The 17207-nt window shown below is 43.3% G+C and overlaps 1 protein-coding gene across 1 annotated transcript; it reads right to left on the bottom strand.

Annotated features, from left to right (window-relative positions):
• Positions 1-10298: 10298 nt before the first annotated feature.
• LOC133828076 (uncharacterized) lies at positions 10299-12489 on the bottom strand. Its single transcript, XM_062258845.1, has 2 exons — positions 10941-12489; positions 10299-10866 (listed from the first exon to the last, which is right to left on the bottom strand). The coding sequence occupies exon 2, from the start codon at positions 10768-10770 to the stop codon at positions 10372-10374; it is 399 nt and encodes a 132-aa protein (XP_062114829.1). The 5' UTR covers positions 10771-10866; positions 10941-12489; the 3' UTR covers positions 10299-10371.
• Between the last annotated feature and the right edge of the window lie 4718 nt (positions 12490-17207).

The following is a 17207-nucleotide window of genomic DNA, read 5'->3' as shown; positions in this document are numbered from 1 at the left end:
TTAAAATACATAAAAAAAATATGGGGTTTTCTTACATACATATTTTTTATGTTTTTTTTTCATTTTTATGATTCCTAATTTTTTTTTCAATTTTACTAACTCAAGTTTTAAAAAATACGATTTTAAAGTTTCAGAAAGAAAAAAAACTCAACAGCAATAACAACTAAAAAGCAACTAAGAATCAACTAGAAAACAACTCGACAGCAAGTTACTACATTAAACTGTTGGGGAAAAATACGCAATTTTTCCTATGAATCAGATTAGTGAGAATAAAAATAATAACAAAATAATACACACAAATGCACAAATTTGATAACCAAGTTTGGCAAGGTTCTCTGTATCTAAATCTGCTGCAAAACTTTTATTAGAAAGATAAAAATTACACAAAGTGTTTACAACACTTATTACTCACAACCCACACCCCAAATACACCCAATAATTTTCTCACAAAATTCTCTCAAAAGCTTTAAACTAAGCTTTTCTTTTTTTGTTTTGGGATATGTCAAAATAAAACCTATGTGGGTTTATATAAGCTTTGGAAGAGATAAAATGAGTGGTGAAATTTAGCCAATGGTTATTGTTAACCGAGATTTTCGGCAACTATCTTAATGAAGGATGTTTACTAATAATAATAATGAAAATGGAAGATCGACACAAGGTTTTTACGTGGTTGGGGCGTTAACTAGCCTTAGTCCACGAGTCCATATATAAATCTGTATTAGAGCTAGGATAAGCTTTTACAATAGAGTTTTCTAATTATATCTGAACAGAGTTTCTGCCTTCTACCCCCCTTCTACGTTGTTTTACAACTTATATTTATAGGCCGAGGGGGACATCAGGTATGGGCCGGATCCGACCCAGACCCATCAGAGGAATGTGCACAAGGGGCCTTTCTAGTGGAGGCCCAAGCTAAAAAGATATACAATACACCAACCCCAAACCAGCTAAGGCCCAACTAGTTGCCCTGAGACGCAAGCATTCTCCCGACAAAACGGCACTTTGGCTCTGACCACTTCGAGTCACGAGGCCGATTCAGGAGACAAGACCGGTCAGAGTACTTGGCTGTGCAGTCCTGACATGCCAGCAGACAATCCCAAGGTGACCCTTTCTGCAGGCGAAAAGTGGGGGGACAACGCTCACGCGAAATGAGGCGGTTTCAATATCCTGGATGCCAGGGTCGTAGCCTGGGGATGAAGCGGTCCAGGTTCGTTTACCTTTGGCCCGCTACGTTTACTTCGAGCCCGGACCCTACCAGGCCCGGGACAGGGACGCAATGGCCACGACGGCCGGGCACTTCGGACACCGCCGGGACCGTCCAAGCTGAAGATGAACCCGGAGGAGCGTCCCGGACCCATCTATATAGGCCCAATCCAGAGTCCCCGGACAAGGCCCAAATGCCGAGTTGGTCCCCTGACCGTGGGCCGGGGCGAAGGCCCAAAATCCTCACAGGAAATGGGGATAACAGTTATATACCTTCATACTTACTAAATTTTAACATCCTATATTTTAACTAAAGGATGGTTTCTATTTGATAAAGAATGATAACCATTAACTGATGGTTAATTCCATTTCTTTAACATAAACTAACATAAACTTAAAAGAAAAATAACTAAAAAAACAATTTGAAAATAACACAACAATATATAAGAACAACTTAACAACAACAAAAAACCCTAAAAATAACTTTAAAAAAACAACACAAATAAGGAAAAAAAAAAAGGCAAACCTTAAAAATGTGCAAGTTTACCTAAAATAGTGAAGAAAAAAAATTTGTTAGAACGTAAAAAAATCTTCTTTTTTTTTGGCAAAATCAAGCATTTTTTGTAAATTTTCCTAAAAATGTTACATGTTGTATGAATTTGAATTTGAATGATTTTTATCGTTTAGGTGTATAAAATAAGTGTGTAGTAATAATATTTAAACCTACATTTTTAAGTGTATAAAATAAGGGGGTCATTTCTACTAAATTCGAGATAGGTTAAAAAATTAATGAATTAGATTTGTTCGTTCTCCTTCTTGTTTCTTATTAACGAGGAGCCTAAAAGTAGGATATCACCGTGGAGAGGGTTGAGGCAGGGCGATCCCTTATCCCCATTCCTCTTCCTTTTCTGTACTAAGGCTATATATTATTTGATAAATGCATTGATGTTGAAGCCATTGGTGAAATTTTAGGTCTTAAGTTTGGTAGAAACGACCCCTTAGAGCACTCCCAATGGAGGAGGTAAAATGTTTAATTTTTTATAATATAGAGAAAAAATTGTTAAATAGCCTTCCAATGGGTGATGTAAAGTTATATTTTTTTACCTAAATGAATAGTATTTCTCTATATGTAATGAAACACTATTCATCATGTTACACCCAGATTTCGAGACTTGAGGTTGTGACCTTGAAAGCTGGATCCGTCAGGGGTGAGTTCGAGATGGTCGTAATACATGCTCGTAATCTAGATACCGAACCTTCAAAGCAGGTGGCAACCTCGAAGATGGGCAGTCTCGAAGTTCTTGCAAGCTCGGAAGACAGAACATCGGAGTATGTACATTATCAGATGACCTCGGATCAAGTGGCCCGAGCTTGGCATGAGTGTGAGCTCGGGGTAAGGCAGCCTCGGTGGTACTTACCCTTTCCGAACTGATTTCGGGAAAACAAGACAACTTGTACTTCACTCAGAGACTTAGACGGGCATGATGCTGATTGCTGATCTCGAACGGCTTAATAGGTCACTTGAAGGGACACAGCCCATGCATTCAAGAGATATTATTGTTGTAACTTCCCTACAATAAAGGGATATTTATTAATCGGTTACACGCCCCCTGGTCTTCAGGGGACGTTTTCTTGTATATAGGAGTTACAGGCTTTAAAGCCATTAAATTTATTAATATACAGGATAACTTCCCAAAAACGTGTGGGATAGTATTCTGAGACTTCCTCTGTAAATAGAGAAGTCATGTACCTTCGTAAATGACAGAAATTTTGTGGTCTTGAGAGAAACTCTGGAGAATTCATCCCTGAAGGATTTCCAGAAATTTCCTAAGTTCTAATAACAAAGACTCGTGGACTAGGCAGAGTTAACTGCTGAACCACGTAAAAAACTCTCCTTGTTTTATTGTGTTTTTCTGGCCATAATTCTTTACTGTTTACGTGCTCTACATTTTAAGTTGACAAAAAACGGCGTCAACAGTTTGGTGCTTTCATTGAGAGCATTAAGCAGTACGATCCATGAACAGTTATCGCCGCAAACGATCAAAACATTCCTGAAGAAAACTATCCAAGACGCCCTGGGAAGCAGCCAATGGTAAACCCAGATACTGAAGAGAGAAGCGAGTCCTTCGATTCTCGGGGACCTCTAGCACCTCCAGCCCCAAGGGATGAGGATATATACTACAATCCTGAACGGTACGTCCCCATTGTGGAACTTGAAAACCAACAGCTGAAAAAATAATTGGCTGAAGCCAATAAGCGGAATGAGGAGTTGGCTAGGTTAGCCGCAGAGGCTCAGGCGGCTCAACCCCCACCTTCGTGTGAGAATCAAGCCCCTCCTTTGAGGGACGTGCATGTTCCTCCCCGCAGGCCTCGTGGACATCCTCGAAAAAATGCTGCCACGAGGAGGCCAAAGCAACCTCCGGCACCAGTAGAGCAATCCGCTCCCTCGAGACCCTGAAGAAGTACCCGAGCTAGGGCTCTGGTTAATTCAACTGCGGAGGTACCAGTGGGAACTGGGAATAACTGAGCCCCTACAAAGGCTCAGACTCAGATCCCTGGTAACACGCAGAATGTCACCGACCCGTCTCGGGCGAACTCCGGACTGTCTAGGCCTCGAAATGGGTGGCAGCTACCGTCACCCATACGATTCCCTCCATCGCCTATAAGATACCCTTCACCGCCTCGCAGGAATGCTCAACCAGTTCGAGATGATGAAGAAAGACGTGTGGGAAGGAGGCGAGGCAGCAGAGAAGCCTTCAGGGAGCGGAGAGGCGCCCAATCTACAAGAAGTCAAATGTCCCGGTCTCGCACTGCAGAGACGAGGCAGCATGAGAGAGACCCATCTCGAAATAATCATGCGACGAGTCTTACCAGTGACGACTCAGGAGATACTAGATCAGTCAGTATGTATGATCGAGGTTGAAAGAATACTGGGAACCACAGGAACCGCTCCGACCTGCGAGAACACTTGAATCAGAATCGGGGTAATGTTAACCCGTCAAACCCGGACCTAAGAGATCGCCTAAATGGGCGTAAAGATCCCTTGCGAAGGCGCAAGCCTGGAATTGTGATCAATGATAACCAATTTCAGGCAAGACCCCTCGCGAACCCGGTCCAGGAAAGAATTGATCAGTTGGAAAAGGCCTTCAGACTTTTGCAAAATGAGCGAGGTCGGAGTCGGAATAAGGATTCTGACGAGGAGCTCGAACCGTTCGCTCCCCATATTTCCAACACTCCGTTTCCTCAAGGATTTCGGATCCCTCATGTCCCAACTTTTGAGGGAAAGTCCGACCCATACAGCCATCTGAGTACATTCAATACCATAATGAGAGCAAGTAACGTGGGTTACGAGCTCAGATGCATGTTATTTCCAGCATCGCTTACGGGACCAGCCAAAAGCTGGTTCGAGAAATATAAAAGACATTCAATCACTTCTTGGAATCAGCTATCAAAGGATTTCAAGAAGAAGTTCTGAGCCATGATGGGGGTTAGACCTGAGGCATCAACTCTGACTAACGTTCGGCAGCAGCCAGGCGATACATTGAAAAGTTACCTTACAAGGTTTAACTTGGAAGTTGCCCGGGCTCGAAATGTGGATGACAGCGGTCATCTAATGGCTTTCCAAGCTGGGGTAATGCCAGGAAGTACTCTCTGGGACGATATGCAGAGAAAACCGGTGAGGTCCCTAACCGAGTTTAATAAACGAGCTCAGAGGTTTGTCAATGTAGAGGAGGCGAGGTCGACACTGAATATGACCTCTCAGCCCGTAACTACAACGATAAACGTAAACTCTGCATCAATCTCGGCGGACCCACCAGCCTCAAAGCCTACTGCGGAAAACCCTTCCAAGAGAAAGAAGAACAAAGGGAGTAACCCCGAGGCCGAAGGGGGAAAGAAGAAGAAGGGGGAAAGATATTTCTTCGTATACAAAGTGTATACCGAGCTCAACGAGTCTCGGGAGAATATATACCTGGCTTATGAAAACCAGGCCCCTTTCAGGCATCCAGACCCCATGAGAAATCAGAAGTCCAAGAGGGACTCCAGCAAATATTGTCGATTTCACAGAGACACCGGGCACACTACTGATGAGTGCCGACAGTTGAAAGACGAGATCGAAGGATTGATCTCGAGAGGTTATTTCAGACAGTATGTCAAAAACCATAATACTAATCAGGCGTCCACAAGCCAGAGGGCAGCTGCGCCACAACCTGCACAAAACAACAATTCCCGAGCTAGGGAAGAAGATAGGCCCCCTCCAATTGATGGAGAAGACGTGATAACCATCTCGGGTGGGCCTCATCTCGCAGGTATGGGCAGGAATGCCCAAAAACGATATGTGAACGAGCTAAAGACTGGGGATGGGTCTCCATATGAACCCGAACCTAGAGCTCCAAAATGCCAAAAAGTTGAGTCTCAACCGATTACCTTTACTGAGGATGATGCGTCCCATGTTCAGTTCCCCCACAATGACCCACTGGTCATCACTCTCCAGCTCGCGAACAAGAGAGTTCACCGAGTTCTCATTGATAATGGGAGCTCTGTGAACATCCTCTATAAGGCTACCCTAGAAAAGATGGGACTCGCGCTTCGAGACCTAAAAGCGTGTGCAACAACTTTGTACGGATTTTCAGGAGAGGGGATTGCTTATATGGGGTCCATCGAACTCCCAGTAACCTTGGGAGACTACCCGGTCTCGGTGACCAAGATGATGGAGTTCGTAGTAGTGGACATGCCATCAGCCTACAACGTGCTGCTTGGGAGACCCGCCCTAATAGGGCTGGGGGCAGTCTCGTCTGTAAGGCATCTGGCCATCAAGTTCCCGACTTCTAGTGGCATCGGGAAGCTGAAAGGAGATCAGTTATCCGTAAGGGAATGTTATAGCATTTCCGTAAGAGGAAAGAAACAGGCAAGCGAACAAATACTCGTCGTTATCCAGAATAAGGACGGGACGATCTTGGAGATAAACGAGGAGATCGACCCAAGAGTGGAGGAAAGAGCTGACCTTGAGCCATTAGAAGAGCTCGAGAGTGTCAAGCTCGAAGAGTCAGATCCATTGAGAACGGTAAAGGTCGGGAAACATCTACGCGAAGAAACTAAATAGCAATTAATTTGCTTTCTGAAGAGAAACCAGGATGTCTTCGCGTGGTCACATTCGGACATGGTGGGAATAAGTCCAAATATTGTGAGCCACGCGTTAAATATCGATAAAATCTTCCCACCGAAGCAACAAAAGCGAAGACAGTTGGACGACGATAGAAAGAAGGCACTGAAAGAGGAAGTCGACAGGTTAAAAGCAAACTGATTCATTAGAGATGCTTTTTACCCCGATTGGGTAGCCAATCCGGTACTGGTTCTGAAGCCCAATGGGACGTGCCGAACCTGCATCGACTATTTGGATCTCAATAAGGCCTGTCCAAAAGACTGTTTTCCCTTACCACGGATTGACCAGCTTGTGGATACCACGGCAGGGCATGGACTGATGTCATTCATGGATGCCTATTCTGGATATAACCAGATTGCCATGCATGCCCCTGACCAGGAACATACGAGCTTCATAACGGACAAGGGGTTATATTGTTATAGCGTCATGCCATTCGGGCTCAAAAATGTTGGGGCCACATACCAGCGACTCGTGAACATGATGTTTTCGGAGCAAATAGGGAACAACATGGAAGTTTATGTTGACGACATGTTAGTCAAGTCCGAACTTAACGATAACCATGTTGATGATCTCGAAGAATGCTTTGCCGTGCTCCGGAAGTATAAAATGAAGCTTAACCCTCAGAAATGCTCCTTTGGGGTATCTTCAGGAAAATTCCTGGGTTTCATTGTAAACACTCGTGGAATAGAAGCTAACCCAGATAAGATCCAGGCCCTGATCGACATGCCCTCACCTCGGAGACACAAAGATGTCCAAAGTTTGACAGGCAGGATGGCGGCACTAAGTAGGTTTGTCTCGAAATCTACAGACCGTTGTCTTCCATTTTTCAACCTATTGAGGGGAGGCAAGAAATTCGAATGGACGGAAGAATGCAAGTTAGCCTTCCAGGAGCTTAAAAAGCACCTCGCAGAACCCCCCATCTTATCAAAACCTATTACGAGAGAAGTGCTATATTTATATCTCGCCACTACCGAGCACGCCATAAGTGCAGTGCTCGTGCGAGAGGAAGGAAAGGTGCAGAGGCCCGTATATTACGTCAGTAAAAGATTACTGGGGCCAGAGTCGAGATACCCCTTGATGGAGAAGCTAGCTCTCAGCTTAATTCATTCATCTCGAAAACTTCGACCCTACTTTCAGGCGCACCCCATCCATGTATTAATTGATCAACCACTAAGACAAGTCTTGTCTAAGCCAGAAGCTTCAGGTCGACTTCTTAAATGGGCGGTTGAACTCGGGCAATTCGAGATCACCTACCACCCAAGGACGACCATCAGGGCATAAGCCTTGGCAGACTTTATAGTGGAATGTACTGGCATGACCAACGATGAAGTTATAACCCCGGCCCACGAGCTGTGGAAACTTTACGTTGATGGGTCATCTAATGAAAATGGATCGGGGGCAGGAGTCATTTTGATCACTCCCTCAGGAAGCAGACTCCATTCTTCCTTAAGATTCGACTTCAACGCATCAAATAACGAGGCCGAATACGAGGCTTTACTGGCGGGACTTTGTATAGCCAAGGAGCTCAACGCTAAAGCAATACATTGTTACAGCGACTCCCAACTAGTAGTTAACCAAGTTTTGGGAGAATACCAGGCTCGTGGCACGAAAATGGCAGCTTACTTAGAAAAGGCAAAGACAGCATTGGAATATTTCGAGTTTTACGCGATCGAACAGGTCCCCCGAGAGCAAAACTCGAATGCAGATGCCTTAGCTCGGCTCGCTACTTCCACCGAGAATGATGAGCTAAATGTTGTGCCAATTGAACATCTCTCGGCACCTAGTATTAACGAGCCAGAGCAGGAATACGTATGTATGATTGATTCCGAGCCTACCTGGATGACTCCAATAGTCGAATATCTCGAGGCCGGCATCCTTCCAAAAGATCGGAACCAGGCTCGAAAGTTGATGTATCAAATCCCCCGTTACACCATCATGGATGGCAGGCTGTATAGAAGGGGATATTCCATGCCATTACTTCGGTGTGTGACTCAACCTGAAGCCAAGGAAATCATTGAAGAAATTCACGAAGGGTTCTGTGGAGACCATACTGGGGGGCATAGCCTGTCCAAGAAAATCATACGCCAAGGTTATTTCTGGCCTACCATCAAGTCGGACTCTTTTGAGTACGTAAAGAAGTGTGATAAGTGCCAACGATTCGCCACAATTCCTCGAGCTCCACCGTCCGAGCTGACCATGATGACCTCCCCATGGCCATTTGCGGTATGGGGAATCGACCTCATAGGCTCTCTCCCAACTGGCAAGGGCGGAGTGAAGTATGTTGTAGTTGTCGTAGACTACTTCACGAAGTGGACAGAAGCTGAACTGTTAGCAACAATAACCTCTAAAAAAGTCATTGACTTTGTAGTGAAGAACTTTATATGTCGATATGGGATGCCGAGGAAAATTGTATCCGACAACGGAACCTAGTTCGATAGCGATCTGTTCACCAACTTTTGCAAAAAAAATGGAATAATAAAGAGTTTTTCGTCAGTAGCTCATCCCCAGGCGAATGGCCAGGTCGAAGCTATAAAGAAAACTCTCAAGAGTTCGCTGAAGAAAAAGTTGGAAGAAGCAAAAGGACGATGGCCCGAAGAATTGCCCCAAGTCCTATGGGGATATAGGACTACAGCCCGAACATCGACAGGACATACCCCGTTCTCTCTAGCGTACGGTTGCGAGGCTATGTTGCCAGTTGAGGTCGAAATTCCTACAATTCGAACCCACGCTTATGACCAAGACTCGAACCACACTCAGCTCGAAGAAACCTTAGACCTGATCGAAGAAAGAAGAAACGAAGCTCAGCTAAGAAACACTGCATACCAACAGCGAGCTACCAGGTACTTCAACAAGAGGGTTCGAGATCGAATATTCGGTGTGGGAGATTTGGTGCTAAGGCGTGTATTTTTGGCAACGCGAGATCCAGCAGCTGGCGTGCTCGGGCCAAATTGGGAAGGACCCTACCAGATAGAGTCAGTCATCCGACTCGGTGTCTACAAGTTAGCGAGATTGGATGGGAGCCTAGTACCGCGAGCATGGAATGGCGAACACCTAAGACCTTACTATCAATAGTGTAGGAAGGATGTTGCCTGTAACCATGCTTCTTTATCTGTACTGTTTTGCCTGCTTTTGGATTTTATCAAATAAAGATTTATTTCGTCTAATATGGTTTATTTTTGCAATCTATCTTAATCTAATAACCTATGGTCACATTCATAGGATATTAAGGGGGCATCATTGGTATATATAAATACCACCAGCTTGAAAAATAAAGTAACATATACAAAATACATACAAGTGTTTGGAGATAACCAAAATGCGCGAGCTAAGATAGTTTGGATATAACCGAATTATCAAAAACATACAAGTGTTTGGATGTAACCAGATGCGCGAGCTTAGATAGTTTGGACGTAACCAAATTATCAAAAGATAAAAATGTTTGGATGTAACCAAATATGCGAACTAGATTAAAAATATAAGTGTGTGGATTACGAACCAAACACGACCTTAATAGGTTTGGAGCAAACCAGCTAAAACTAATCGACAGTAAGTTGGAACATAAACCCACTTCGAGTTAAGTCGAGATCGAGGCTGGAGTATCTTATAAAACAATAGTTTCGAACTCATAACCTCGGAGAGATAACTGAGGACGAGAAAAAGTAACTAAAAAATAAGATATAACTAAACCGTTTGCATTACACACCATACAAGTACTTTCAGGTTCATGGTTAAAGTAATATCCGACCTTGACAAATAACGAGATCGGAAGCGGATAATTCGAGCAAACTGTGCGTGAATGCATTGAACCTCAAGCCTAAATCCAAACTATGTTTGTGCGAATAAACAGGCATACACGATTCTTTAATATAAAATGTGCAAAATATTTCAAATCAAGAAATGTAAAGCATATATATTAAAAGAAAGCCAAAAAGAAAAAGAAATTGTATTAGCCCTACGGGCATAAATTAAAACAATTACAAAAATAAAGGGACACAGCCCCGAAGTGAAATTTATGAAGGAGCAGTCTCCTTGGCCTTCTCATCACCAGGAGCACTAGACTCTCCAGGACGAATAGTATGACTATCCTTCTGAGCAGTCTCCCAAGCAGCCCGAGTAGCCTCCTCCGCGTCAAGCCGAGCTTGCCATTTGGCCACAAATCCTTCCTCGAAAGAGCCCAGGAAGCTGGTATCAAGGTTAGCGTTGCTAGCCCAGATCCTGTACATGGCTTGATCAACCGCCTTGTCCTTCTTCTCTTTGTACTCGGCAAGGAGGCGAGCCTTTTCACTCTCGATTATCTCGAAAGTGGCAGCCTTCTCCTCCTTGAGCTTGGCATTAGCTTTCTCCAGCTCCGCAAGCCGAGCATTCGCCTTTTCGAGCTCTATCTTCGAGTCCTTGAGCTCATCAGCCATTTTAAGCTAGAGATTCCTTGACTCCTGGGCCAAAGACATGCTCGAGTGCACCTCATTGGTCAGCTTATAATTAAGCTGAGCGGAGACGACAAGAGCCTGAAACACAAAGAGATTGAATTAGAACATAAGCCAAGGTACATAAGCAATTAAAAGTAAGTTGTGAAAATTACCGCAGCAGTAAGTTCAATACTCTTATCATAAAGAGTATTGCAGTCTCGAGCCTTATTCACAAACTCTCAGTGATCATTGTCGAATCCCGTAAGACTCTGACCCACCCGAGAGAGGATATCCGAGCCAATTACAGCTCTGTGGGCCCCGGCAGCACTATCAAGCACGAACTCATCAACGTGAGGTCGGGCCGACGGCAAGAGTGACTTGGAGGTTGAGGGTTTTTTCGGGGATGGGCCGAGTGCTGGAGGAATTGTAGCCGGAGGAAGCGCGGCAGATGCGGCTGAGACGGATGCATCGACCTGGGCAGTCGGGTCCTCGGCTGTACTCGCAGTAGTTAGAGCTGATGGAGTTTTCTCAGTGCGCTTGAGGATTTTGGAGGGTCGGTCTGACCTCCGCGAGCCTCTTGGGCGCTTACTCTTTTGAGCCCCCTCGCCACTGTAGAGCACAGCGTCAAGGTCAGAGTCCATAGCACCTGCACAGTTGCAATCAAGATTTAGCATGGTGCTAACAAACGTAGAAGAAATAAGAAAAAACAAGTGGAGAAAAACCTAACTGGAACTCTCCTCCGAGCTTGAGCTCGGAGACCATGAAATTCCCCCATCTTCAGAAGAAGCGGGGGGAGTACCTTCCCTATAGGTGGACGTCAACCTCGAAAGGTCCCAATAGTCGTTGGTCCCATATTGGACGGCTATTCCGTTCCATACCTCGTTCAGGCTATACATAGTGTCGTATTTCCCGAGCCAGCTATCGAACCTATGAACTCGTTCATCTACCCAAGTCCATACACAAAAATGGTCTCTATCGTCCTCGCACAATACTAACCTATTGGGTTTGTGTTTTAATAGGGTGGGGGACCACATTTTCGAGCTTAGGATGACTGTACCTTGATCATCCGATCCCGAGCTCGAGGCTTCATCGTTGGCCTCGTTCCCTAATTGCGGGCTCCTTCGACGAACTAGAGGCGGGGGCCTCACCTCTCTCCTTGGGGGGAGGATGCCTGTTGGCAAAGGCACGAGCTCCCAGCGGTCATATTTTTTATTGGACCAATCTGAGGTGGACTGGCCATTTCCCAAGAGCCCGCAAGCTCAGAGCTTACCTTCATGCAAAAGGTATGAGAGGGATCTCCTGCCATAAGGGAGTTGGAGCAGAGTCTCTCTATGCTCCTTCATCTCGTCAGTAGGAGTAGGACGATGATAGTTGACTGGAAAATAAAATACATTTCAACTAAGTACCGGCCTATAGACAAAAGTCCGAGCATAGAAAAGAAGGAGGTTGGGATACTTACGAATCCGTCTGAACGAGTAGTATCGAGACGGAGCTAGGCCATCTGTCCAGAAGAAGGCCTTCTTAAAGTCAGGAGGATGGTTGGGAAGATCCTCAAACATCTTTTTCTCCTTGGGGTAGCTCGAGAGATAATAGAAGTCGTCTCCTCCCCGAGCTCGGGAGGGATTTCTTTTCAAGCAGAAAAGATACAGGATCTCCTCTGGCGATGGTCCTTCCCACTTCAGCTCGTGGTATAGCGACCTCAGAGCAGACAGAACCCTGTAAGAATTAGTGTTGAGCTAGAATGGATCCAACCCAACGAAGTCTGTGAAGTCCTTGAAGAAAGACTTCGAAGGCAGTATCGCTCCTGCCTTCATGTGCTCCTGGCTCCAAGCCACGTATCTCATCTTGTTGTCAGGATTTCCATCTCCTGGAGCGCGGCAGCTTCGCTTGTGGGAGGTAGGGGCTCAACACCTTAGCGAGCCTGATAATCTTATACCATGAAAGGCCAGGATATCGTTTATCTGACCTAGCGAGGTAACCGAGCTCCAATAATGCTCGGCCTCGAAAATTTCCCTCCTCGGCTGTGAGGTAGAGGGCTCCCCCATCAGTGAGAATCGAAGATCTCCTGGGTTGTACGCGACTATCACTTTCAACCTGGGATCAAGGGGGATCGATCTGGGCCCTGAGTCAGATTCCTGATAAAGAGCCTCTCGAAGGATTTTTCTCTTCTTCTCTATAACTTCGACGATTTGACGACGATAGTGAGCTCGGGTTTCTTCTTGTTCGCGAGCTAGCTCGTGTTCACGAATCAGACGCTGGTTCCAAGTAAACAACAACTCCGGGCTCGGAGTTTTTGGCGAAATGGGATGGCAAGCAACGACCCCCACCGTCTTTCCAGATTCTGTGACATCTAGCAAGAAAGAAAAAATGGTGAGGGCCATGCATGCAAGGAATCAAGAATAACGATCTTGGTGGGTCAAGCTCGAAAATACTTGGATACAAGATGAGTTCGATCCTGGAGACCCGACTAAGTGTCACGACGTGTACTTCACGAAAAAGGGAGGGAAGTGGGTCTAATTTTTTAGAATCCCGAAATATCAGGAAAAAAGGTGGCGGTTATTCAAAAATGGTATTTTTGAGTATCGTGCATTCTTTAAAATCAAGATTTTGTACCTGATATCTTGGTGTGCAAGATATGTCCTCCAAAATTTGAAAATCCAGAAAAAAGACCATATTTGGATCTTCCTACATTTGAACTGGATTCAAAACCAGTAATGGGGAACCTAAACTAATATCTATCGATCAAAGTATCCTAGTATATCAAACTAAAGAATAAACCAGCACATTCCCAGAAATGTAAAAGCAACAAAGGCAGAAACTGGCGTAAAGAACAAAAAGAAGATATACATAAAAGTTAAGATCAGATACTTACACATTGAAGATGGTGGTTGCAGAGAAACAGATGACTGAAGAAGAGGCTGCAGGTATGATCTCACGGTCTCGAACAAGCTGGTGGTCCTTTGTTTCTTTGGCCGAGAGAACATGTAACACCAAACACTTTCTGGGCTTGCCTCTGGGTTTCTCTTCTCTTTTTTCTTCTGGTAAACGTGAAAATGAGAGGAAGAGAACGACTGAAGTCTTATATATAGGCTATCAAAAATCTTAATAGAAGGAGTAATCTGGGCCATTGGTTAGATTCCGTATCAAATCCAATGGTCAGGGATAGGAGACAAGATGGTGCCGTAAAGGTGGCAGGCGAACGATCATGGGCAGATTACCGAGGCACTCGAGTACCTTGAATAAGCAATACTCAACCGACGCGTGTCCACACTCGAGTATGTGTGACGGTGCAATTCCCAAAGAAAGTAGTTCAAAAGCTTCCTTCTCACAGGATTCGAACAAATACTTTTGAGGGGGCAAAATGTTACACCCAGATTTCGAGACTTGAGGTTGTGACCTCGAAATCTGGATCCGTCAGGGGTGAGTTCGAGATGGTCGAAATACATGCTCCTAAACTAGATACCAAACCTTCAAAGCAGGTGGCAACCTCGAAGATGGGCAGCCTCGAAGTTCTTGTAAGCTCGGAAGACAGAACATCGGAGTATGTCCATTATCAGATGACCTCGGATCAAGTGGCCCGAGCTTGGCATGAGTGTGAGCTCGGGGTAAGGCAGCCTCGGTGGTACTTACCCTTTCCGAACTGATTTCGGGAAAACAAGACAACTTGTACTTCACTCAGAGACTTAGACGGGCTTGATGCTGATTGCTGATCTCGAACGGCTTAATAGGTCACTCGAAGGGACACAGTCCATGCATTCAAGAGATATTATTGTTGTAACTTCCCTACAATAAAGGGATATTTATTAGTCGGTTACACGCCCCCTGGTCTTCAGGAGACGTTTCCTTGTATATAGGAGTTACAGGCTTTAAAGCCATTAAATTTATTAATATATAGGATAACTTCCCAAAAACGTGTGGGATAGTATTCTGAGACTTCCTCTGTAAATAGAGAAGTCATGTACCTTTGTAAATGACGGAAATTTTGTGGTCTTGAGAGAAACTCTGGAGAATTCATCCCTGAAGGATTTCCAGAAATTTCCTAAGTTCTAATAACAAAAACTCGTGGACTAGGCAGAGTTAACTGCTAAACCACGTAAAAAACTCTCCTTGTTTTATTGTGTTTTTCTGGCCATAATTCTTTACTGTTTACGTGCTCTACATTTTAAGTTGACGAAAAACGGCGTCAACACATCATGCTATAAATATGTTATTTTTTTTTTTATAAACTTTTGTATATATATGAGTGCAATACTATTATATTTAATTATTTTATTTATTAAAATGAATAAAATATTTTTTTAAAATATAATATTTAAATGATGTAGAGAAAAAATAGAGAAACTGATATATGGTATAATGTAAAAGTTTGAGGTATATTATAAAAAAAAATATGTTTTGGTGGTGTATTTTGTAATACACTTTCTCTATAATATTTAGCTAAAACTCACAAAAATATCAGCTCCTTTATACATATATTTATAATAGCTATACACAAACTCCAATTAATCCATATCTACGTTTACATAACATTTACATATATTTATATAATATTTTAATATTATTATTTTTCTTTATAAACTTTCTCTCTCCTATTTAGTATATATATTTATTATTTATTTTTTCTTTTTCAATTATTTTATTTTATTGTAATTAATAAAATATATTTAAATATATAATATTTAAATGATGTAGAGAAATATACACAGAAGTTGATGTATGGTATAATATAAAATTTAGAGGTAAAATAGAAAAACTTATGTTTTGGGGAGGTATTTTAAAAGATGAAATAGTACATTTATTGAGAGTGCTCTTATCTCCCATCTCTTCTTCGTGGATGACGCAGCATCTTTTGTCTGGATGCAAAGAGAGATCATTGTGAGGCCCTCAAACTGATGATTATTGTGAAGCTACGGGTCAAAAAAATCAATTTCAATAAATAGGAGATCTATTTTGGGAGTAGGGTGGATCCTAGTCTTCATCATAATATCGTTGATATTTTTAAGTTAAAATTTCTAACTGCTTCAACAAATATATGGGTATTCCTTGTTTTGTGGGGAGAAAGAAAGCGATACCTTCAAGTAAAAGACATAATTTGGAATCGGCTAAGTGGCAGGAAACATTTTCTGCTCTCCTCATATGATAAAGAAATTCTGATAAAGTTGTTATTCAAGCTATCTCAACTTATGCAATGAGTTGTTTTAAGTTTCCTAAAAGTTTCATCAACAATGTCCATAGTATGGTAGCTAAATTCTGGTGGGGTTCAACGAAAAAAAAAAGAAAGAAAGATTCATTGGTGCAATTAGGAGATTTTGTGTAGAAGAAAGAAGAGAGGGGGGGCTGATGACTCCCTTGATCACCAAGACAAAATCATTTGGCACTACAACAAAAACAGTGAATACTCTACTCGCAGTGGTTATGGAGTTGCTCAAAATGAGAGAGAGATTGTTGAAGGATCGGACATTAGACAGATAGAAAAGTGGTGGAAATTCTTGTGGAGTTCAAGTGTACCAAGTAAAATTAAACACTTTCTACTTAAACTTTGCCACAAGTGGCTTCCCACTAATAGTTTGCTCTTTTGCAGGAAAGTTTCCGATGATAATTTTTGCAGCAGATGCTCCGTTAAATCCGAACAGGAGGATTGGTTACATGCTTTGTGGAATTGCCCGAAGGCCAAACATCTGTGGAAAGAAAGTGGTTTCAAAAGGAGCATTTGTTGTGATGCAAGAAAAGAAGACCCCATTGATTTCTTAAGTAATGTTGCTGGTAACATTGGTAAGGACAACTTTGAATTCTTTGTTGTTGTTGTCTGGCAATCTTGGTACTGCATAAATAGTGAAGTGATGAGGAGACCAGTGCCCAAACCCAACTATACACTTGACTAGGCTACTGGATATTTGAAGGAATTCAAATGGGCGAACAAGACGTCTTTAAACAGGGAGCCTCACGCTAATGAAGAACATACCTCTACCTGTTGGGAACCACCGAAGATTGGTTGCTACAAAGTGAATGTCGACATTGACATTAACAGGGTTGAGGATTGTTGTGGGCTTGGGTTTGTGGTCCGAAACTGGTGTGGGGAAATGACTCTTTCATTTTGTACCAAGGGACCTTGACCTCTAGGTACTAAGCTCTCGACCATCAAGCACGGCTTGAACATTACCATGAGGCTTCATCTTCCTGGTTTCTCCATTTCTTCGGACTGTAAGGTGGCAATTGATATGACCAACAAGACCTCTCCGTCTCATGGGGATCTAGACAGTGACATTAGGGTAGTGAATGACATTAGAGATGTGCCTGTTAAGGATAGCTTTAAAGGCTTTAGCTTCAATCCAAGATCCTCTAATGTTGTAGCTCATTGTATTGCCAAGCATGCTTTATTAGTAAAGACATCGGCTTCTTGGAATGGGGGAGTTCCCTCTATGATTTTTTCTGCTCTTTGT

Source organism: Humulus lupulus, chromosome 1 (genome assembly GCF_963169125.1).
Source record: "Humulus lupulus chromosome 1, drHumLupu1.1, whole genome shotgun sequence".
NCBI lineage: Eukaryota > Viridiplantae > Streptophyta > Magnoliopsida > Rosales > Cannabaceae > Humulus > Humulus lupulus.
The sequence above is the reverse complement of the archived record's forward strand: the minus strand, read 5'-3'. Positions and strand labels throughout refer to the sequence as shown.

Bases quoted from the DNA above. Each gene is read 5' to 3' on its own strand.
- LOC133828076 (XM_062258845.1), bottom strand. From the start codon at position 10,770: ATGGCTGATGAGCTCAAGGACTCGAAGATAGAGCTCGAAAAGGCGAAT.